We start from the raw sequence: 26,035 nt of genomic DNA on the forward strand, positions 1-26,035 counted from the left end.
CTAGGTGTTAACCCACTGCAGCTGGGCAAATCTAAAGTCTTATAGCTCATAGGCATTTTCTCTGGAAATACGTTACAGAAAGTGCCAACCAACAGCAAACTGAAACAAAAAGCCATCAATAAATGTAAGATACAGTCTATTCTAATATAACATAATCAATTAATAGATGTCTCACGGAACACGAAAATACATGATAAAAGACTGCTGATGTAGTTGTTTACTAGCATAATAGCACTTACAGAAATTAATTATTGACTTGGGGAGAAAAGGAAAAAAATAAAGAACATGGCATAATGCTTGACTACAAAAACTCAGAAGTCCAAGTAAGAGAAGTGCAAAACCTCAACTGGTTCTGCTGATTCTTCTGAATATTTTCGCTGGAAACTTTTTGAAAAACATACATACATACACACATTTTAAATTTGAGTTCTGACTGTATTTTAAATACAGTGCCTATCTGCTTGTAGCTATCCGAAGTACACAAACCCAAACAAGTAGCTTCACTCTTCATCCAAACAAGTAAACTAAATTTCTAACCCTCTGTTCCAAGAAAATTTTCACTTAACTCCTGCAACTGGACTGCACAGCAGGCGACTCTCCCATTGAGCACAGACATCTCTCAAGGTTTGAGATCTCTTACCTGAGACTAAGGGATTCTTCCTTACCAAGGTGGAAAGACCGCTTACTTACAACAGATTCTCAGTAAGCGACTGGTAGTATGCTGAATTAATAGTAATGAAATCCACATAGCTAATTCCATTAGACATAAACTGTTGCCCAAGTCTGGGACTAAGTCTGGATCCAGCCACACCTAGACTCCTCTCTGAGAAGGAGTTTAGAAATTGTGACTCAACCGGATGATCTCCCTCAACCTTTTTCATCTCCAGTCTCTGTGTGAATCGTTCTAGTTAGATTTTGACTTTATTTTCCTTTTTACGTTTTTTCCATGTGGCAATCAGTAGAGTGAACTTTGCCACCAAACTTTGTTAAGTCGCACTTTTAAAAATTCACATTAAAATCACTTTTTACCAATGCTTTTGACAGTGATTCTTTAAGCGATCTAAATCACTCATCCATGACAATGTTTCATAGATAAGCTACTCTCACAACTTGTTGAGGTGAGACCTCCGTGAAGCTTGTATTATATGAAAATTTACAGTCCTGGTTTGGCTGGGACATAATCACAGCCCAGCCATGGTGGCAAGCCATCAGCAGTTTCAAGTCAGCCAGGGCAGCTGACCTAAGTGAGCTACAGGTGTAGCCCATGCTGTAACATCACGGTCATTATAAAGGGGGAAGGTGTACTGAGGAAGGGGAGCTCCTGTGGATTTCCTGCTGGGGTTCCTTCTACTCCCAAGGACTGCTCTACTGTTGATTGTGACTGCTGCGTATTTGTTTGAATGAGTATAACTTTGTATACCTGTGTTGGTGTTAGTGCTGTTTCATTAAATCTGTTTTCACTTCAATCCATGGGTTTGCTCTCCTTTTCCCAATTCCCCTCTCCTTTTCCCAATTCCCCTCTCCTTTTCCCAATTCCCCTCTCCTTTTCCCAATTCCCCTCCTTCGCTGGTGAGGGGTTGTTGGGTGATAGAGCAACTGTTGTAGTTTAGCCCTGCATATGGGCTAAACATAGACAATGGCAAACATATCTAACTTTGCACATACTTCCAAAATACATGTTTGCAGACATAGATGACTAACAGTGTATTAAACTGTCTACAGAATTTAGATCACTTGATGTTCTCTCACCAACAGACAAGCAAATGCTATTGAGCAATTAGTCATGGAAAAACATCTCTATGCTATCTGTGACAAAAAAAACCTCAAATGTGTCTGTAACACAGTGCTTACTGCTAGGAAAATTGGATGAAATGTGGATCACAAACTCCAGAAGGCTACCCGAGGCTGCAACAGTACCCCAAGCACTTGGGAACACAAGTTGCACTGGTTGAAGCCAGATGAAAGTTATGCTTTAAGCAAAAAGAAATCTTTTGAAATACTGAGTGTCAGAGTGTAAATCTCATATCCTAAAATTAGATCATTTTTGCAGAAAATTGAAGAAGCAATTCACTTTTTACATACACTCCTACCTAGCTTGGCATCTTAGACAAGCCTCTTCCAAAACTTATCATTGCACTCCAGTCAAAGTAACCTTTGTCAACTTTATTTTCTTATGAAATTAAAATTAAAGTATGTCTGATGTATTATTATAGTTAATGATAAAATCAAAGAGATTTTATCCTAATAGGAGGCAGAGCTATCAGGAGAACCTACAAATTTAAGAGGTTTTATTAGTGTGTAACCAGTTGGAGAAAAATAAAACAGACGCATTAAAAGAAAAAAATCCCTTAGATCTGGCCACTGCTCACAAACTGAGGGTGTAATATCAGGACCTGACAAACGAGATTGCCCTGAGGATAGTTTCCTCTCTTTCAGAGGACTCAAATCTGACCTAAACAGAAGTTCAGCTTGCCCATACTATGATAATACAGGATGGTTTTGTACTATGCGTTTACATTACTGATTTAATTCCTTAAAGTAATTTTTCCTATGAATTTACACCATGACTATTTACTTTACTCTTTAATCCCATGAATTCTGTGATAAAAAGTTTGTTTTAAAAGTGTTTAAGGCATATTTTTTATTTAATTTATTCTTTTCATATGTCCAAAGTTACAAAAAGAAGCTACTGTATATGAAAGATATTGCAGTTAGAGTTCTCATATATAATTTTCCAAGAACTGTAATATTCCATTGCTAGATTCTCAATCAGTTTTTGCAAAATGAAATAAAATCACAATTCTTCAATCTCTTATTTTACAAAAATGGGTTTCTAGTCTTTGAAGGCTATGCCAGTTTTATCAGTTTGTCTTGTATTTTGTGAAGCGTTTTGTTTTTTTTAGTTGTAGATGAAGGCCATTCCATTGCAGTGTATAAATATATTGGAGATTGTTTCTTCACAAGTGTTTAGCTAGACTCTTCTTTCCCCTTCACCATAGCTTTGGGAATAAATGTGCTACTGTGACAATACGGCACCATTTCCTGAAATACCGAATGATACAAAATATTCATGCAACTTGTCACCAGTAATAACTATTAATTTGTAGTTTCCTTTCATAGCACTGATGTGGGAAGCCTAAAAATAATCCATTATTTATTTTTTTTGTATTTGGTAATTAAATGAGCACCACAGTCTGATCTCATATCTAAAGGAAAAACTACATTTTTCAAATAATCCCTCAAATTATGACTTGGAAATAGTACATTTAAAATTTCAGATTGCTAAACATTCCATGTTTTCACATTAAAAAAACATACATATACATTTGAAGGATGAAAAGAAAGCAGCGTACATAACAATGAGATAACAGGCAAAATATCTGAGACTGTGCTTGTATTTCAGTCCTGTCCATTCCTGATATTTACTATTCTACCTTCCTAAGTAGTTTTATTGTACAGGATACTGGAAAAGGAATTTCAAAACAATAACAAAAACTTATTTACTTTAAAATATTCTTTCTACGTTAATGTTTAAATATCTATATTTAAATAATTATAACGGGATCTAGCTATTAAAACCATAAAAGAACTCTACATGCAACATCTTTAATCTAGAAAAAAATGAAAATATATTTTTTATTTCACAGAAACTTACTAGATTCTCTCAAATGGCAGATACATAAAGAGAATAAACTGTTAGTTTCTGTAGTAATATAAATTTAAAAGAATTCTTCAGCTGAAATCCTACTAATGCAGAGGTATTTAAAAATTCATTTGTCTATTTCTATCATTACAAATGATATGGCATATTCAATTCTATCCCAGTCAGAAAGGATATGACCTTCTAACTTGAGCAAGTATATCATTTTGGAGAACAATGGGTAAAGGCACTGGGTAATGATATCCCACAACCTACTGTTCCTCCCATCACATTCCGTGTAAGACTTTGAACAAACTATATTCCTGAAAACGCCTGGCAGACTCAGACCTAAACATCAACTAGACTGAATAATGTCTTTATGAATTTTCATGGGACCTCTGTAGATAGTTGAGTCTCAGGATGTACAGAAGCAGATATTTAGACATCAAACATTTTAGTGGGAAATTGTTTTAGCTATTAGCAATTACTGTTAACAAGTACATTATCAAGTAATTAACTCTGACATAAACAAGTCTATGATACAGTATCCATACTATCTATATGAAATTCATTGTATTTTGGTAGTTTTACTTTGGACAAGTTTTATCAGGTTCTGCTAAATGCACATTAGAAGCTGAAGCACATGAGGAATGTTATTCCCAATGCTATTCAAGTGCACCTTATGAATTACCTCAAAGGAATATAATTTGCGCCTTTCAAGATTGCTCCATGATGAAAACTAAAGCAAGGGGAGTGGGAATGATCAGAAGATTCAGTTCAGTAATCACTGCTGAATCAAATCTAAAATGCTAATGTAGTTGCACCTTTTTTGTAAGAAGAAACTTACAAGATCTAAATATATAACATACATAAATAGGTACAGCATTAGCCATAGTTAGGTGTCTAAGTAGATAGTGGAAATTGAGGTGGAAAGGGACAAAGTTATAGGATTACAATTTGATCTAGTCCCTTGAAGAGAAATATAAGCAAGTTGGGCATACATTCTTAGTAATTCCTTTAGTCGCTTAAACTGAAATGTCCTATGACCCTGATTCCCCAAAATCACAATTCTCTTAAGTTATTCTGGATATTTTTGAGAGAAAATTCTTTGCAATTTTTTGATTCTAGTAAAAAAGTCAGTGATATGTCATAGCCCTGAATGCACAGTTCTAACTTGCTCAGTTTGCCCCACTGGATTTTCTCTCAACTTCTAATTCATTAGCTCCAAAAGTTTAAGTGCAAAACAGATGCTTATCCAAAATACTACCTGTTTAGATGCCTCTTTTCAGAAACTACCATTGTTAACACAAGAGACTTAAACACAAACCAACACAAAAAATAGCAACCTCCCCAAACCTGCCTCACCCACTGCTTCCCATGTTATTTAAGGGAACATTGCCTGGTTTCTTGCATCTCTAATGAATACATCCTTTCAGGGATCCAAGCAAAGGCAACTTACATAAAAAAAATTATCCCATACTCTAGATTTGGAGAAAAAAAAAAAACAACCTTCCACACACTGCCTATCCTGATATGCATTCAAATATTATTTAGTGAGATAGTGTAGCTCAGTGTAGGGCAAGAGAGTAATACAGACTTATATCTAGGTGTGCAGTCATAAAGTTGATTATATGGAGATGAGACTGTGAAAGTTTACCCTTTCCGTCCCCTTCTACCTATTCATATTCAATTAATTTTATTCTTGCAGAAATATAGCTTCTAAGAATAAATGTAACTCATGCATAAAACAAGATATAGAGGTACATTGTAAGACACTAGACAATATTCCTTTGTCTTCTACAAACTAAAATTGTTGCAAGCAAAATTAATTTTACTTTAAAAGAATCCTACAAATAAAGGAAAAACTACTGGAGTTATGCGAATTATTTTGAGTTCAGATCTAAAAATCTTCCTTTTCCATACAGCTATGGTTCAAGTTTTCCTATATTAACACGTTCTTAAACTTGTTTATACTAACCACTTCTCTTCTCTTCCCTTTTTAAAGCTGGAATGTGAAAATCCTGGGTTTTAATAACTACCATACAACAAAGTAGTAAGATGTTTCTATCTTAGTCCACTAGATCTGAATATTAAGAATGCACAAGCACACTCATGCCATAATATTATAGAGCTTAATATACACGAACAGCTGAAGGAAAGATGGACAGAAAAAACCATCAAGTCACATTGTGCAGCTTTACTCTCAATGTGCTTATTCACTCCATCTGCCCATCCTCAACAACATCAGCTCCATTTCTAATACATACGCTTGTTGGTTTAGCTTTTGCCTTTCCCTTCTCCCCTTTGAATGAATAATTTTGATGAAGAATCATACTTTCTATGATCTGGTTTTAGTGGTAGGCAGGTACCATGCAATTTAAAAATTTGTCACAAGAAATGCATGCAGCTATGTTAAATCTAATATAAAAATAGTAAATGTAACTCATTCTGTTATAATACAGAAGTGCCTATGTGCATATATATGTTATTCTTAAGTTTTTGGTTGATTTTACTGTTCATGCTATATGTTCTCCCAGAAGCATCAAATAGCAACAGTTGTTTTGTATTATGCATTATAGATGCCTCCCATTTTAAGACCATAAAGAACAACATCATTAGGCAAGTTTTTCTTTCTCTTGGCCCAAAACTCATCCGTAGTTCAAATTCTTCACATGTGGTATTTTTTTTCTGTTGTAGTAGGCATGATTAATTTTCAAATAAATGTAGGAAGTATTAATTTCCTTTATGCGTTTAGCTTTAAATAATCACAGAATTATTTCATTTTAATCTTTTTCAACATGAAATAACAGAAAATAAATGTAAATTTATATGTCAAAAATCAATGGCTGTAAGAATGCACAAAATAAAAAGAGCGCAGTTTCATGTGACATAAGACCTTTAAGGAGAACAAATTTATTTTTTGTATTTTTTTAACTCAGCTTGCATTTTCTTGTTTTTAAGACTGACAGAACTAAAAATAGAATGCATACCCTAATATGAAAGAAAAACATTTCATAATATTAGCTTAAGTTTTGGTACACCATTACATTAGCTTCCAATAATGTATTGTTACCTTTGTAGTTAACCTTGAAACCGATTGAGCCCACACTTTCATCCGTTTGAAGGTGCAACCACATCTGATTGCTCATGCTCACAATTAAGTCTGGTACAAAGCTCCCAGTTAACCTATAGATAGAAATAAATAAATTGTAAAGCCATTAAGTAACTAGACTTTTTTTTTTTTTTTTTAAGGAATCTACATTAAGGAATCTACAAAGTATTTTTTATTTTTGTTTTGTTTTGTTTTATTTTTAAATTCTTTATATTCTGCCCACACCAAATTAGTTATTTACTGTCTGGTTAACCAATACAACTCTCAAGGTTCCAATGACTGCAGACTTGATCGCAGTCTATAAATACAAACAACTACTGCTTGTGTTGTACTGAAATAAATTATCTCACTTTTGGTTGCTGGTCCAGAAAGACATGCATCTCCCCTAACCCGGAACCTTGTCTAGCAGTCCTGTGTGCATGACTCAGATACGTGCAGGCATGACAAATGGCACTAGAAGCCCATAATGAAGCACTACATTTATTCTTCAAAAAAAGTACTAGTACACAGAATACCCGCTTTGGAATACACACATTGACATTAAAGAGGAATTTGTTATCCTTAAATAGCAATACTGTCGTGAAGGCCCATGCATTCCCTGCACTCTCTCACCTCCCCTCATCACTTCTACCACATCAATGGAAGGGCATGCCTGGCACTCAGCTGACATTCATTCTTTCATTAACAAATATACAAGATGTCACAATTTTAAAACCTCTTAGTGTTACAGAATGTTGATTAATTAGAAAGAACTAAGCTTGGTATTTCTCTTTTTTCTTTTTTTTTTTTTTCACTTTTCATATTGTTTGCAAAAATTTGCAAGTCAAAGCAATCCTAAATGTTCATTCTGTTTGCTGAATGAAATAGTGTGATAGCAAAAAGGAAATGTTGTGAAAGCTGCAGTTTTATGTTATATGGCATATTTTTCCCCAAAACTTTGTCTCAAATTTGGAAAGAGTTTATCAGCTAAAACAGAATGGTGGAAAGTGCCAAAACATTTTCCGTTCTTGTTAAATGGATCACAAGCACAAGCCTGTATGAGTGTGAAAACTGTTAGTTTTTTTTTCTTTTTCAGTTCTAACCATTCTTTAAAGCTAGCTTCAAATGGACTGTTTTAAATATATTTTGCAGTTAATTTTAGTTCTCCCCTCTGGTCTTTTTAGCTTATTTCTGTATGAAATACTCTGCTGTGGGAGAAATTCATGCCTATTTTCCACATCTGTGTTCACAGATGGAGCTACTACAAAGACTTGCCAGAATTGAACAAGTAAATGCCTGGCCAAAATAATGTACTAACTGCTCATTTCTGCACTAAGAGAAAGTCTCTTCAGTGAGTTCAGTCTTTGCCAAATTAATAGATTAACAGGATGTTCCTCAGAAACAACACTGATGTAATGGTTAACAGAGTTTTGTAATTGTCGCTGGTGACTGACAGTACATTTTGGGAATATTAAGGCCATTGGGAATATTAATCTCTTTATGGTGTCAGAAAGAATAATTCCTATGAGAAAGATCCATTAAAATTTTTATCACTTCTGTTTTCTGAAGTCAATTATAAATATATTTTTTATTGGATACAGTTTTCAGAAACAATATTTTTCAATTAAATAGTATATGGGGAAAATATAATTTGAAAATGCATTTTTGAAAATAAGAATCAATCAACAGAACGCAGAAATCACTCGTTGATCTTTTTTAAGTGCTTAGAGTATACTATTTGGGAAAAGTTTGGGGGCCACAGAGCAATAAGATCCAGAGAAAACAGGATTATGTGAAGGAAGCTATTTAAGATAATAACGAAATTCTGCAGTTATGAATTATCCTTTCTTTCCTCCTGGGGTTTATGTGACTTTCTCTACCCTGGATTCATTACTAAGGTTCCTCTGCTGGAAGCAGGTTCTTACACCTTCTCTGTCAAAAGGGAAACAGTGAACACTGTTAGCAGTAGAAATGGGAAGATGTGATTATGATGCCTCCTTTTTTATTAAACAGTTTAACAGTTACGACATTCAGCAGGTTGTTTTCCACCTCTTCCTCTAAGACTCCAGAACTACCCCTCCCACATTCTAGTGACATACAGTCCCCCTGAGAGAGTACACTGAAGACTAGGTTAGAGGATATTCAGAGAATTGCAACACTCTCCATTTGCTGCAGATCTGTAATATGAGAGATTAGATACATGCACACTCAACACAGCGAGCACACTGAAAGAGTAAGAATGAGTTTCATGCCTTGTGCACTGGATTTTCCAAATGTGTATTACAGGAATCGGTGCCCAGATGTGTATTACATTAAGGCTCACCTGCAGCAAGTGTAAGCCCAACCTGCTGAAAGGTTTCCAAACATCCTGAAAAAGTGCTGTGACTGATGTATGAAGGCGGACCTGCCATGTCTTTTCCTTCTTCCCTTCTATCCCCTGATAATAACACTGCTTCACCTTCTAAATATCTTAGTTCCATAAGAAAGGACTAAGAATGCCTTCATATTAGTCATCTTGTCCAACACACGAAAAATGTGTTCCATTCAGATTTAAGTTCACTTAGGTGCTAGGCTCACTAGGCTGGAGCAGTCTGGCATGTTGCTGGGTGCACAAGTATAGGCACAGGATTATATGCATCCAAGGAAACTTAATAGCAAGTACTGAAATGGCTTTGGAGTTTAGCTACTTCTGTGATTAGCACCAGCAGAGTAGGAATTATCAGGACTGCAATTCCCAGTTTAGGAAGCATAATTCTACCTAAATGCAACTTAAAATCAGTTGTTGATTCTGACCCTTCCTATCTACCAGTGCCCAGTAAAACTAGTGCATTAAACACTTGGATAGGCTTCCTGATTAACTTTGATAAATTGGAAGATAAATGTTTTCACATCATTTACATGTAAATCAGACATTCAAACCAATGTTCTTCAGCAATTTGCTGGAAGATAATTATTTTAAAATTTTAAATCCAAAAATTAAATTATACAATAGCCGATTCATTTGCTATGAATCCTATCTCAGATAAAGTGTGCATGGCTCACAGGAGACAAGATTGACAAGTTTTTTACAGTAGTCAATTATGTTCCACCTTCCATGCAATTTTTTAATACATTTTAATCCTAGTAACTTTGACATTGATACTTCTGATCACAGAATAGTCAGCCATCATTCCACTGGTAAACAAAAATAGTATGTGTGACTAATTATACAATGTTATTTAATATTAAAACCCCACAAACCAATTGGGTTTTGTTTTTGCCAGGATGTCCATAGTAATAATTCTTTAAAATAATTTACCTAGTTATTTACAGAACAGATTCTCTTATCATATGTTAACACTTGTCAATTCTAAGTAGCTCTTTTATTAAAGAAAATGACTCAGAATTCCTTTATATTCATGACAAGTTTAATCCTGTAATTTCATAATTTCTCCCATTCATAAGTCTTATCATCAGATATACTTTTATAAAATCCTAACATCTTTAATAAAATAAAATCTGGACAGAGTGCCACTCTACATTACTCATAATTTTAAATATCATTGTACTGTGCCTCAAAGTGTTACTCTAATTCATGTACCAATGAAAACCATACTTTAGTTAAATATTAATGAGACATGGTGAATCGGTACTTAGTAAACGCTCTTTCTACATGAGAGGATATTCATTATTGTTTAGGAATCTAAGAATATCTGAAATTTAATTCCACCATTATCAGCAATATATTTTGAAGGCTTGGTACTGTTTATAAAATAGAAATTACAGTACCTCAATCCTTCTCAAAATTATTATTAGTAACATTTAACACATCTACAATCCACTGAAGATCTTTGCATTATCCATTATCCTACATTTGAAACACCTGGCCAATTCCTAGTCTTCTCATTGATAAGAAAGGATAGAATGATTACAAAAACAATTAAAACCAGAAGGTCAGATAGTCTGTCCCCTGAAGGACAAATCTAAGGGAGAATTCATGATGAAAATCTTCAAATCCTGAAACAACTGTATTTTCTGCTCAAAGTTTTGCAATTAACAATATTAATGAGATGAAATTAGGAAAGAAAAGAAGGTAAACATTGGGTTTAGGGTACTCAAACCAAACAAATTCTTGATCTCATTCTCACAGTGAATAATGCAAAGTTAGAATATATAAAAATAGCATTAATATATTTCCATTAAATATACGGCAGGTAATATCATTCTAAGGAATACTAATTTTGCTATTCTTTTGGGTTTTTTGATTAAATATATATCAAACTAAAATTTTCACTTCTGCTTCTGTTCTGATCTGTGTTTTAAATTTTAAACTAATTTGAACTAATGATAACATAAGGTACTTACTGAGAGACCAATTATCTAAAAACAACAGATAAATATTATTTGTCCTTTTCCAAAAATCTTTCCTAAATATCAGACAAGCCCTTATGGGTAAAATATGGCTTCTAAGCAGTAAACAACATTTTGTCAATTTTTTCATAAAATTGAGTCAGATTTTTAAAAAAATAAATACAGTGTATTTTAAAGAGCATTCATTTCTCTTACAAAACATTGAATTATTTGCTCAGAATGGAATTGGAGCTACATAAAATGACAGACTACAAGTAATACTTAATTCTGCATATTTTCAAATGACTGGGAATGAACAGAATGACTGTATTATATATACTGCTGTCTTCAAAATTTTACAAATTAAGTAATAAGATTATGAATTTGTCTTCTTGATGCTGTTTTCATTATTGTAAGACCAGTTGTCATCACAAGTTAAGTATTTGAGAAACATGGACTGTGAGGTCAATCAATGGTTGCTGAGTATATATATATCCCTATATATCCAAGCTCACACATTCTAGAGGAATGCTAATGGATGATAAAAATCTTATCTAATACTCAGTATTGTCTGATTTCTAATCATATGTAATTTAGGTAATATCCTACTCAGATTATCTCTGTAGTAATTTTCTTCTCTATACTAACTCATTTTCTGAGTTATTTACAATAGTCAACAAGCACTTAAAGGTCAAGATCCCATAGTACATCTTTTGCCATACTAAGCTTGCTAGGAGATTGTAAAAGTTTATGTATAAGTCATCCATTTCTCTATTTTCAATTATGTTCTTATACACTTTTAATTTGAGAACACACTTATAAAGGGAGCACAATAACCCCTAAAAATTAACATGTCTACACACAAATGTACAGACTATGTCTTTTAAAAGGCCTGATTTTAGTTTTTCTTTTCTGATTCTAATCACTATCTACTCTCATCAAAAACAAATTAATAATATCCTGTAACGCATACAAATTGTAAATGTAAAAAACTTACACTTGAAGCACAGTTTTAGGATCACCCACTTCTCCTCCATCACCAATTGTCAGTGTGTCATAGCCAATCTCCAGATCAAATTCTTCAAAATTTATCTGAATAACCTAGGAAATAAAATAAGCAAATATATTTTAGAAATAAAGGAATATATCTGAGAGTTGAGTCTGTAAATAAGCTTTTCAGCAGTGAAAATAAAAGACACTTTCCAATTAATAATTACATGTAACTTTAGCATATTTTACAATAAAGTATTGCAGTTAATCCAACAGGTTTGGCTCATGAAATATGAATTATGATAACTTTAAGGTATCATCACTCTGCTGACCTCCTCAAAGCACCATCATTTCACTTATTTATGTAGTTGTTACATGTTTAATACAGTTCTGGATAATTGCATTACATTTCGATTAAGATACACTCAAAGGGCAATATAACTAATTGCAGTTCGTGCAATACAACTGTCTTCAAGTAACAACTGAATAACTGTACTTCACTGAGTAAATGCAGTGAAGGTGAAGAACATGATTTACTACTGACATCCATAATCTGACTCAAGTAAGATAAAGCTGGATCAAAGGTAAAAGTCATTTTCTTATTTCATGATTCTGAGTAAAACGCAACTATCAGAAGCATGTGCATTTTTTATATCCTGTAATTTAAACCACAGTATGCATATTTAATGCTGAAGGATAAAAATTTCAGCTCCATTTTAAGAACACAACGAATTTTTCACTTAGAGTAAAATTCAATTCTTTTATTAGAAAGGAAAATAAAGCATATTGTTTACACCCATGTATTAACCATGCTAACTCTGCCTTTGTGAAAGTAACAGAAGTTCCTCAAATTTTCATATAGATAAAAATGACAGAATACTTAGTGCAGGAATTTTTGTCTGTAATAAATGGTCTTTAATTATTGTTATAATTGAGAACTTAGACTGTGTTGAAAGCTTTGGATGTCATTCTGATGGATTAATATCATGTCCTTGAATGCTCATATTACTTTGCTACACTGCAGTTCTGGTAATTGTTTGAAGGACACACTTCTATGAACAAAAGTCAGTACAGGCAAGTTGGAGAAACTGATGTATGTTCTGAGGATTGTAATTTGTTCCAGAGGGATAAGAAACAATTTTCTTTAAAGGTGTAAGTGGGAACATAAGTACACTGAAGAACAGCCAGTTCGGCATAATCACATATACAAATGCGTGTGTGTGCGTGTGTGTGAATGTATGTGTGTGTCATACTCCAGAGAATAGTCAAGTACAGAGAGTTAAGAGGGCCCAGATGGAGAGGACCAGAAAAATTGTGTAGGCAAGTAGCTGATTGGCTCAATTTCTGTGAGTAAAGCAGACAAAACGACACATTAATCATCTTAGTGTAAAAAAAAAATAATAAAAATTCTGGATATTCTGTGTTGTTCTACATAAAATTTGTAAGCCTAGATATAAGAATTTAAATTGAAACCCTTAACTAGATTTAAGGCTGAGATATATTTCATATAATATTTAAAAAAAAAAAAAAGAGAATAAAAAAAAAAGAGTCTCCAGTTTTCATCCACATTTAAATTATGTGCAATTAGATGTGCAGTTACATCAGAACAGGACAAAGGTTCCACAATAAAACATAGGAGTTTCTGTGCAAATAGTATTAGTATTGAATTCAGGTTGAAAGTGTATTTCACTTATTAACAGTAAAATACATTTTGCAATAATATCAATACTTAAGTGCTAGAGCACAGAAAAGTAAAATTTATATTCATAATAACAAGGAATCAAAAAAATTTAAGAAAAACTGCATAATTAGTTCATCCACCTAAATTCTAATCCTGTTTTCCATAAAACACAAAAAGAAGTATCGTTCTCATATATTTCTTGGTAAGTGCAATGGTAATAATTTTTTTAAATTAATATCCTTCCAGATATTTTATATTCATTGAGTACCACCAAATTGGTACAAAGTGTTATCTTTCTGTAGTTGAAGTACTTGTCTTTATAAGCAGTGTCAGAAAGCTAAACCAACTTATTTTTAGCACAATCAACAATATTCCATGCTATGTGTATTTCATTGGAGGGAAGAATAGAGGTTAAGGAAAATATAAGTTCCTTTACAAGTGTTTCAAGATACATTTTTTTTAATTAGGGCTGACCAGAAAAAAAACCCACTTCACTCACATGATTAAGGTTCAAAATATTTTCTTCATTTCACCACAGAAATGTAAGATCTTATTGATTATTTTTTAACGATGCTCACAATTAAATAAGTAAGATAACTCTATGAAAAATATCTGATTCATTGAGGAATACTGCAGAACATGAAAAAATAACTAAATTTGATTTTTTTGTTCAAATCAGGCTCTGGCTAGAATCTTTCCACTAGTCTCTGTGGAATCCACAAATTATTGATAATTCTGTTGAGATCCAGCAGGTTATTGGCTGCTCTGATTATTCCCTCACTCTTCTTCAATCAGAAATCATTTTCTGAGATGTACATAAAAAAAAAAAAAAAAAAAAAAATTACTTGGGTTTGCTGCATTAACATTTTTCAGAGAAGCATATTTTATTAAAAGATTTCTGGCCCACTCTCTAAGTCACCTAAAACTTTGATAATGGGATAGGTATGACTTCGAAAAGTGTACTTGTATAAAGCCACACAAGCGTAATTAGTCTAGTTCTGTCTTGTGAAAGTTACATTTTTAAGACAATAAGTAGCAATGAATTAATTAATAACTTTCAAAATTTAAGAATATACATTTTAAAAATTATATTATAGTAACTAGCTATAAAAATCATAGAATCTTACAATGGTTTGGGTTGGAAGGGACCTTAAAGATCATCTGGTTCAAACCCCTCTGCCATGGGCAGGGACACCTTCCACCAGACCAGGTTGCTCAAAGCCCCATCCAACCTGGCCTTGAACACTGCCAAGGAGGGGCCAGCCACAGCCTCTCTGGGCAACCTTTTCCAGTGCCTCACCACCATCACAGGAAAGAACTTCTTCCTAATATCTAATCTAAATCTTCCCTCTTTTAGCTTGAAACCATTACCCTTCATCCTATCACTACACTCCCTGGTAAAGAGTCCCTCCCCACCTTTTCTGTAGGCCCTGTTGAAGTACTGGGAGGCTGCTAGAAGGTCTCCCCAGAGCCTTCTCTTCTCCAAGCTGAACAAGCCCAGCTCTCTCAGCCTGTCCTCATAGGGGAGTTGCTCCAGCCCCCTGATCATCTTCATGGCCCTCCTCTGGACCTGCTCGAGCAGCTTCATGTCTTTCTTGTGCTGGGGGCCCCAGAGCTGGATGCAGCACTGCAGGTTTGGTCTCATCAGAGTGGAGTCGAGGGGGAAAATCACCTGCCTTGACTGCTGGCCACGCTTCCCTTGATACAGCCCAGGATGTGATTGGTTTTCTGGGTTGTGAGCACACTTTGCTGGCTCATATTCAGTTTTTCACCCATCGATACCCCCAAGTCCTTCTCCACAGGGCTGCTTTCGATCTATTCATTGCCCAGCCTGTGTTTGTTCTGGGATTGCCCCAATTGAGGTGCAGGACCTTGCACTTGGCCTTGTTGAACTTCATGATGTTCAGACAGGGTCACCTCTCCAGCCTGTCAAAGTCCCCCTGGATGACATCATTTCCCTCCAGAGTGTCAACACCACACAGCTTGGTGTGAGTAAATTTGCTGAGGGTGCACTCAATCCCATTATGCATGTTGTCAACAAAGATGTTAAACAACTCTGGTCAAAATTTGAAATGTTAACATGTGATAATCTTATTCTTGCAGTTGTATCACTGTGATTTCATCTTAAATGTTTCAGGACTGCAACTTTGTACAAAACTGCTAGTAGTAAAAACCAAAACAAAACAGAACAACCCCCCAAACAAAACAAAAAGCAGAAATGGTAACCTTCTAATAGGATCAAGTTTCACATATAAGAAAAAAGTGAAATATTACTGCTTGAGCCAGCAAAACATTTTGTGTACCATGGATATCTCTGCTGAAAAAGGATTAGAAACAGCTACCAGTAACTACTCCAGACACATTATAGTACAAATTAAATATTTCATAACTCCAGATCATTAAAGGGTAAGCAAGCAACCATATGTAACTTACTAATAAACAACCCATTTCAACTCAGGTTCAACATACCAAACATGAGCTGATTTACAGTAGAAACTTTGGATTTGGCACAGTAAACTTGCCATTTATTTGGCAAATATTCTTGTTGATTGACAATTGAAGACATTTAATTTTAAGGAAATTTGCACAAATGGAGCAAGAGCAACAGCAGAGCTGTCAATATGCAACATGCAAGTGGCGGTAAACTAATTTAGCACAAATGTAATGCACAAGCATTTGTGTGTTGTAACTGAAAAACAACTGTGTATATTTTTTGGAAATTCATCCTCTGCCATTTATCTTTGACATGTGAAGTACCCAACGTACATTACAAACTGTACTTGAAATCATTGCAAATATGCCTGAACGGCAAGAAAATAAGTACTCTTAGTGATAAGATATATTTTCAGAGTCCTTGTTTTACAATGTCAGATATAATTTGATCAGAACCAAAGGCTGGATTTACCAATACTCATTTTATTGATTATTCCTTTTAGAATACTGAAAAAAGTGTTTTGATGATACCAGCATTTAAACTTGAGCCTGATGGAACCTTTAAAAATAAAAACTGAGATTTAGGTAAGGTGAGTAAATAACTGAAAAGTTTTTAATAAACCTGTCAAAACCTCTGCTTTTACCAGTCATCTAGAGTTTTCTTTTTTTTTTTTTTTGTTTTTCTGAAAAAGCTGTAAATGGCAGACCAAAGGTAGGTGGCATCCTTGAATCAGTTTAACACTAGAGCAAAACCTCAAGGTAATTCTACATTTTAGTCTGCTATTGTTTGTAAGAATAAACACTTTAGGGAAAACTGTGCTGGTTTATTACTTTTTACAGTTTTTAAACCAGATTAGCATTACTAAATTGTACTATTGCTCTGGTTAGTAGATGCACAGTAATCAGAAGCACAGGGACAGGCATTTTTCTTGCTCTATAAATTCAAGCAGTCTTTTTTACAGTTTCCCAGAGCAAGATATATGCATCATTAACATAAATGAGATACGATCCATTGTTTCTACTGATCCATGTAAACAGTGATCATGTATAAAATGTATTTATGTATTTACTGTATTTATGCCCTGCCCCACAATCTCATTTAAAACAGGAAAAAAAAAACGCAGAGGGACCACAAAATATTTTTAAACAGTCAGGTATACATTCAGGGAACAGTACTATGAACGAAAATATTTCACTAATGATTTGCCTGAACTACAAGACTCTGAATAAGAGGATGATACTACAAAAGTAGGTTCTGGAAGGCAGGCACGAGAGGGAAATTTCAAAGATGCAGAATTCCATCTGGGACAGTTTACTGCCATAGTCATTATCTGTAATTTCACACATTACAAGTCAACTAATGATAGCAGAAACATATCTATATGGCTTCAGAACTGAGAAGAACATGTTTACTTGAAATTAAGCAACACTATTATTATTATTCTCTTCTTTTTCAGAAAGAGCTATGCAGTAGTCCCTGAAATTTGTACCTTTATAGTAGCTTTTGTGATGTGTCCAGCAGGTAGCAGACTACTATAATTATCCTAATACAAACTAATCATATTTTGAATTTTGTTTCAGAGGATATTATTAAACATGTCCTTAGACACTACTATCAGGAAAAAGGAATCTTTACTTTTCCTCCATATACACATATACATAAACAATAAATTTATTTAAAATAAAATGTACTGAGCTGTGCACTCATTATTCAGTAAAATAAAAATGAAAGTAGCTAAATGGAAGACAGTAGTCTTTCTATGTCCTTGTCTGCTTTTGCTGCTTATAAACCCAGAAGCAATAAAAAAAAATATAATTGCAAAATTGTATTAAATTTATAAACCCAGAAGCAAATAAACCAAAAAAGATGGTAATATTAAGGATTAATGTCCAAGCTATATTAAAAAAAAAAATGTCCTATTTGAAAAATAACTTTCTGAAAATTATGATGGTGTACTTTGGTTTCTAATAATTTTGCAGGGACCTTTCCAAAGGAAGAAATGGGACCAGAGATCTAATTTCTAAAAGAATTGCTGTTGATGTAGCTCCTTTCTGTGCCTTGGAATATATCCTTTGGAATCCTCTACTTGAGCAAAACTAAGGCTGTTACCCAGCTCAGAAGTAATGGGAGAAGACTCTATTGAATAGTTAATGGCTAACTTAAGATCTTTGTACAACTCTTCAATGACAGAACATGCTTAGGAGGATGTGTTCCAGACAGCAACCTTTCCAGACAATTGCTTGATACGACTGTGTGTCCAGTTCTTGATGGAACTAGATCCCCAAAGATTTTTCAAGGAAAGTAGTGTTCCAGGTGAAATACTCAACTTTTTAAAATTTCAAAACATACCGTGCAGCATGGTGTGTAACAGAAGCAAGTATATGTGCTTCAGAACTATTTCTGAAGGGGAAGTGTAAAGATTTAAAGCTGTACGTATTTCCATATGTGCATCTGTTATCCTAAAGCTAAAAATATTTTCAGATGTATAGTAATGTTTTCACTCTAGAAAATTTGACATTTTACAAGTAAAATAACGATGAAGTTACTAAAGAGGTTATGAATCTTTGCTCCTCAGAAGTGTACTTAAAAATTAAGTATTAAAATAGGTTAAACAAGTTATATCTTATATAATATTAAGAAACAAATTTGAATTAAAACATCCTGCCAAGAATGCAGCAATATTACATACTATTTGGCTGCACATCGCATATAATTCAATAACTCCAAATACCCAAGAACTGCTGTGTAGCATAACAACTGTTTAATTGGCTCTTTGGTAGTCACCTATTACATGAAGAAAATGCAACCCAAAGTGAAACAGCCTAAATATTAAGCATTTCTGTCCTTTCAAATTTAATTTAATATTTGAGTATCAGAGGGGATGAGAAAATGGGGGGAGTGTGAAGAAAAGGAGAAAGGAAACTTGGAGATTTCTAGAACATTACAGGAAAAAAAGGTGACACAAAACTAAGACAATTCCAGGAGACAAATACTCTCTAGCTGAACAGGAAAGTTCCTTTCATATTGTTGAGTCCACTTGTTGGCAATAGAATTCATCATACTTAACTGTGGACTTCTACAGTACACACATTTTGATGTAGGCTTTTTCATGACCAGTGAAAAAAAACATGTCTAGAGTGTAATCTATTTCATCAAAAGGTAGATAACAAACATTACTAGATCAACCACAGCTTAGAAGTACCTATTTCTCTTCCTCGACTATAAAGTGAGACTAGGCATCTATAGATGGATTTCTACACTGTGGACGTCTAAAAATATTCACTCACATAAATATATTTAAATAGTACCACCTGAGATGCTGTAAAGCAATCAAAAGATCCACATAATCCTGGCAGTTACAGGATCTTCAGGAGAACTGTGCTCTTTTGGGAAGGCAACTGAAGACCAGGAAGGGTTATCTTGGAATATTATACGTCAATGGTTGCCAGTAATCTTAATCCTACAGACAGCAGATGAATTCTGCCTTGCAGAGTCATTGGTAAACACATCATGTAATTTCTTCCATACATTTCTTTAAAAGAGTTTTTTTGTTTTGTTCTGGTTTGGATTTTTTTAACTCCAGTACTAATGCTAAATATCACTTAATTTTCCATAGAGGCTAATCCTGTGATCAACTATTTACAAAGGTCATTTAGAATTATTTACTTTGGGGCCACAATAATTGAAAATAAAGGTATAGTCCTTCCCTATCCTGAAAACAAATACTACTGGAAAGTCTTAAAATGGAAGGATAGTACATTAAAATAACAACATGAAGAGATCGTATTTTTCTTTTTCATGTTGCAGTTTCCTGCTTACATAGAAGTATGATCTGTACTGTGTTGAACTGCATTCACAAGAAGAGTTTCTGAGATTGATTAAGCAGAGGAATGTAGTCTTTGTTTTATCAACCTCTGCAGTCCCAATAAAAAGAAATATTCTACAAAAAAAGGAAATTGTCTTGTAAATAAGGCCTTCTACAAAGAAACAAAAAGAAATAATAATTATACAATTTCATTCATCAATATAGCATTCACAGAAGTAAATAAAGGAGTGCAAAATAAATCATGAAACAAACACAGTGGGTTTTACTTAAGGCACTGTGTTTACCATGTTCCCAACAATACAAATAACTATATAACTTTTATCTTGTGAAACTGAATATTGTGTTGTGGCTTAAGGGCTTTTTTTACCTCTAAGTAATTATTTCAGATTGGATTTTGCCATATTTTCTCACATCAAATATCTTAAGCTTTGCAAATACTGGCTCATTATGTTTCTAAAAATTACTAATGGTTGTACATAAAATTAATTTCACTCATTACCAGAAAAGAAGATAAAATTTTTGATCTAGACGCTGAAGAAAATTACTAGTTCATAATTAACATGATGCAAGAATGACTTTTGTACCTAGAAGACAGCGAGAGAAGGAAAGGTTGGACCCTGAAATTCTGGTCACCTCTCTATTGACAGAATATCTATTACTGATCTACAAAGAAATGTATTTCTGCAAGCATTATTTTCAAAAAACCACACTATGAATGATCCAAACATACTAGCAACATCAAGAAATTCACCTCACTGAAAAATATCCACAAGATATCTACTTTCATCAGTTTTCAGTATTAACTCTAGAAAAAAAACACCCATAGACTGCTAATAATGTCATGCCCACCCTTTGCTCATCAATCAAAAGGAATTCTTTGGTTGCCTTCTTCACTGGTAGAAATGAAACCAGGCAAGAAAAAGAAAACATATTCTGTTTATATCTGTGTGTACTCATATGCCCTCAGGATGGTTAACTGCTTTTGTGATGAGGATATCTGACTACCTCCCAATAAGTAAATGATATGCACTTTATCTGATGGTATAAGCTAATGAAATGCTGCTGTCTGATTGATAGGCTTTACCTCCATAATCTTCCGTAGAATCACAGGTCCCTCTATCAAAATAATTGTGTTATTATATATTCAATTATAGAAGAATAGTTTCAGTAGAAAAGTATATTGAATCCATCATTTATTAGAAGACAAGTATAATTTTATTTTAATTATTTATACTGAGGTATAATTTTATTTAACATTAATACTACCATGGAGCAGCTAGTCCTGGAAACCATTTCCAGGAACACTAAGGACAAGAAAATCATCAGGAGTAGGCAGCACGCCTTTACTAAGGGGAAGTCCTGCTTGACCAACTTTAATAAAATTCTATGATGAAATGACTAGCCTGGTAGATGACAACAATGGATATTGTCCACCTGGACTTCATGTAGGCCTTTGACTTTGTCTCCCATAAGATATTCATAGACGAGCTGTTGATGTATGAGCTGAGTGAACAGGCAGTGAGGTAGACCGAAAACTGGATGAAAGTATGGACCCAGAGGGTGGTGATCAGCAGCTCAAAGTCTAGTTGAAGGCAAATAAAGGGTGGTGTATCCCAGCAGTCAATACTGGGACAAGTCCTGTTTAACATCTTCATGGGTGATCCAGATGATGGGGCAGAGCGTACCCTCAGCAAGTTTGCCACAACACCAAACTGGGAGCAGTGGCTAGTATGCCAGATGGTTATGCTTCCATCCAGAGCGACCAGGTGGACAGCAGATTGAACATGAGCTAGTGATGCGCCCTTGCTGCAAAGGCAGCAATTAGTATCCTCAGCTACATTAGAAAAAGTATTGCCATCAGATCGAGGGAGGTGATCCTTACCCTCTGCTCAGCTGTGGTGAGAGACATCTGGATGTGGTGTCCAGTACTCCCCGGTACAAGAGATACTTGGACATACTGGAGAAAATCGAATGAAGGGCTACAGAAATGATTAAGAGATTAAAGCATCTCTCCTATGAGGAAAGATTGAATGATCTGGGACTGTTCAGCCTAGAGAAGAGAAGGCTCACAGAGGATCTTATTAATTTATATAAATACCTGAAGGGACAATGCAAAGAGGACAGAGACAGGCTCTTTTCACTAACAGGGCAGAGGCAATGGGCACAAACTGAAACACAAGAAGCTCTGTCTGAACATCAGGAAACAGGTTTTTTACTGTGACAGTGACCGAGCAAATGGCACAGGTTGCCCAGAGCAGTTGTGGAGTCTCCTTCCTTGGAGATATCAAAAAGCCATCTGGAGACGGTCCTGGGCAACTGTCTCTAAGTGGCCCTTCTTGAGCAAGGGTGTAGGACAAGAGGTCCCTTCCAACCTCAACTATTCTGTGATTTTCTGAAAACTGAATCAATTAAAATTTAGGCATTTATTCAAAAATGGTCACTTACTACCCTCACAGCTAGTGCTTTTCTACAGATAAGCTATTTGGAGAGAAATTAATCTAATGTCCTATTTTGGACATTCCTCTTAGGATAGATAATTAATCAGTACATTAGGATTTGTACCTCTAGCGAATCTAATATCTCTTCGTTAACTGGAGAGAAAGTTTAAAATAAAAAGTCTACCACCTATGGCAATTAACCTTTTGTTGGCTAAAGGTAGATAACACTGATTGCATGAAGTTTCTCTCTTCCATATGTGCTAATTATTTCCTATTACCTCTAGCTGAACACAAATCCCTGCCTGGAAAGCATTTGATATAGTAGCACAAGGAATGAGTGAAAGGAATGGTAGACTTTAGAGAAAGGTGAGAGAAGATGCAATTGATTACAGCTTATGAGCTATAGAAACACACGGCTATGTGGTTAAAAAGAAATGTATATCCATATTAGGAAGCTGGACATAGCTAACCTAGGATCACATTTGTTTTCTTAGGCTGCCAAAATTCAGAATGGTAACAAGGCCAGCTGTAAACAAACAGGAGAAAACAGTTTTGAAGTACCTCTAAACATTAATATTCAACGAAAAGTTGTATACCAGAGCTCAAAATGCTAATAAATTAAAGTTTACAAAAGCCAGTAAAGCATGTTTGGTTTGTGATTTTTTTTTAAAGTCATGCATAAATACTAAATTAAGCATAAAATCTTTAAATATATATACACAAGCACTTTATAAATGTAAGTACTAATCATAGATTGGTTTGCATTGAAAGGAACTTCTAAAGATCATCTAGTCCAACCCTTCCTGCATGTGTAGGGACATCTTTCACTAGATCAGGTTTTCAAAGCCCTATCCAACCTGAACACTTCCAGGGATGGGGCATCCACAACTTCTCTGGGCAACCTGTCCTTATCACTCTCATAGTCAAAAATGTCTTCCTTATATCCAATCTAAATCTACCCTCTTTCAGTTTAAACCTGTTATCCTTTGTCCTCTCACTACATGCCCTGGCAAAAGGTCTTCCTCAATCTTTCTTGTAATCTCCCTTTATGTGATGAAAGGTCACAATAAGGTCTCCCTGGAGCCTTCTCCAGGCTGAACAATCTCAGCTCTCAGCCTTTCTTCATAGGAAAGGTATTCCAGCCCTCTGATCATTTTTGTGGCCCTTCTCTGGACCAATTCCAACAGGTCAATTGACATCTGTGGGTTTCCTCACAAAAACATATAAATCACTGATGAGGTTTAAGACTAGGTCCAAAACACAACATAAATGGATTTCTCAAATTTGAAGATGTGATCCATAAAATCATAGGTAGACATGACTTAATCACTAAGGCATTTAAACTCACAACATAGGTCTGTTTTTGACCTGTTCACCAGATGTACCAAGGCTACAACAGTGTTTGGAATTCTTTTTCTCAGTAACATCATTTTTACAGTGGCAATGCACAGTACTTGCCCATTCACCTGATCAGATAACTGTTAATATTCCAGAATCCCAACTCTGGTTCCTCCTGCCTAATCTAGTCTTTTGCATATGTTTCATAAGTCTTAGAAAAACATTCTCCAATGTTACTTTGAGAAAATTGTGGATGAATGGCACTCCCAGATAAATATAAGTGTGAAAAACAACAAGAGTTAGTAATGTTCTAGGCCATTTTTTTCTCCTAATAGAGGGATTTGTACTTTCTAGGAAGGTTTTCTTCAAGATTTATTGTATTTGGAATTCATTTCCTCACTGATTTTTAGTGGCATTTGAGCATTAATGCTATGTATCTTTGAAAACATAGATCTTAAGCTTAAAAGGTTTTATAGCAATTTAGTTAAGCTTCTGATGTTATGAAGGAGGTGAAATATATTTCATTAATAACGTCATCTCTGTAAATAACAAATAAAAAAAGCTGAGACTAAAAGATCATACAGCAGAGTTAGTAGCAAAAGCATATTAGAGTAAGGCTCAAATCTAAGAATATTTCTAAAGAAAACAAAAGTAATCTTAAACCATTGTATTTAAATTAACTTTAAATACATAATGTTCTATGAGTTCCATTTTCTACTTTTTGAAAGGCTATTTTTGTAGAAAAAAAAATCAGTCCATTTTATTACTTTCCAAGAAGATGTGTTAGGAAAACCTTGAAACTTTGTGTGCCCTTTTGCTCTAAAGACTTTTTTTTTTACTTCCTCAGACAGGGAGAAAACAGTGCTTCAAATAGCCTAAAAAAGTATGACTTGCCAAGACCATTATAAACAGATAATGATAGTTATAAGCAGAAAAAATCAACAAATACAGAAAACAAATAATGAAAAAATAATATTCATCCTTCCCTCATAAAACTAAGCTCTCTATCAGAGTTGAAAAAAAAAAAAAAAATCATTGTGCTTCAATAGCAAGATGACTGCAATCATAGGAAGTGGCTGAGGATTTCTAATTAACTTGCCCCTGCTTCTGTTCTTCCATTCAGCAGTTAGCCAAAAAGGATATCCTTTCATGCAGCATGGAAGTTTGCCCTTTTTCATCCCACTGAGGGTAGGTAGTCTGTTCCAGAGAAAACAGAAAGGTCACTAACTGATGTCAGCCTAACTTGACAAGCAGCTACACATCCTGAAGAAACACAGTAGCGATATTAGCAACTGAAGTCTCAGTGGATGTTCCTGCAATCACTACCTTGATTTTGCATTGTCAATGTGTATTAAGTTTACACGGCAAGGTTTTGGTAGCGGGGAGGGACTGCAGGGATGGTTTCTATGAGAACTGATCAGGAGCTGCCCCCAAGTCAGACATGGCCAGTTCCAGGTGGCTCAAAGACAGACCTGTCACAGGCCAAAGCTGAGCAAACCAGCAATGTTGGTAGTGCCTCTGTGACAAAATATTTAAGAAAGGGTAACAAATTCTGCACAACAGCAGCTGAAGGAGAGGAGAGAAGTGAGAAAACATGAGAGAAACAGCCCTGCAGACATCAAGGTTAGTAAAGAAGGAGAAGGAGGAGGTGCTCCAAGCACCAGAGCTAAGGTTATCCTGCACCCTGTGGAGAAGACCATGGTGATGCAGTTTGACCCCTGTAGCCCATGCAGGTCCATGCTGGAGCAGATATCCACCTTGTGGCCCATGGAAGACCCCATGCCAGAGCAGGTGGATATGCCCAGAAAGAAACTGACCCCATGAAGAGCCCACACTGGAGCAGGTTTGCTAGCAGGACATGTGACCCTGTGGGGGACCCACGCTGGAGCAGTCTGCTCCTGAAGGACTGCACCCCATGGAAGGGACCCATGCTGGAGCAGTTCATGAAGAACTGCAGCCCGTGGGAGGGACCCAATGCTGGAGCAGGGGAAGAGCATGAAGAGGAAAGAGTAGCAGAGACAAAGCATTATGGACTGACTGCAACCCCTATTCTCTGTCCTCCCTGCACTGCTCGGGGGGGGGAGGTATAGAAGTCAGGAGTGAAGTTGAGCCTGGGAAGAAGGGCGTGGTGGGGGTAAGTTGTTACTTTAAACTTGTTCTTATTTCTCATTATCCTACTCTAATTTGATTGGCAATAAAGTAGATTAATTTTCCCAAGTGGAGCCTGTTTTGCAAACAACGTTAACTAGGAGTGATCTCCCTGCCCTT

The 26,035-nt window shown here is 35.1% G+C and overlaps 1 protein-coding gene across 3 annotated transcripts in view; it reads right to left on the bottom strand.

Annotated features, from left to right (window-relative positions):
* Positions 1 to 26,035, bottom strand: part of CSMD3 (CUB and Sushi multiple domains 3) — a 697,991-nt gene that overhangs the window by 340,816 nt on the left and 331,140 nt on the right. For all 3 annotated transcript variants that reach the window (XM_086465685.1, XM_086465684.1, XM_086465682.1), the window contains 2 exons: positions 12,058 to 12,161; positions 6,714 to 6,826 (listed from right to left, as the gene is read on the bottom strand). In XM_086465685.1, the coding sequence (XP_086321811.1) occupies positions 6,714 to 6,826; positions 12,058 to 12,161 (217 nt within the window). The remainder of the gene's footprint in view (positions 1 to 6,713; positions 6,827 to 12,057; positions 12,162 to 26,035) is intronic.

The sequence above is a fragment of the Leptosomus discolor genome, chromosome 5 (genome assembly GCF_034619465.1).
Source record: "Leptosomus discolor isolate bLepDis1 chromosome 5, bLepDis1.hap2, whole genome shotgun sequence".
Lineage (NCBI taxonomy): Eukaryota > Metazoa > Chordata > Aves > Leptosomiformes > Leptosomidae > Leptosomus > Leptosomus discolor.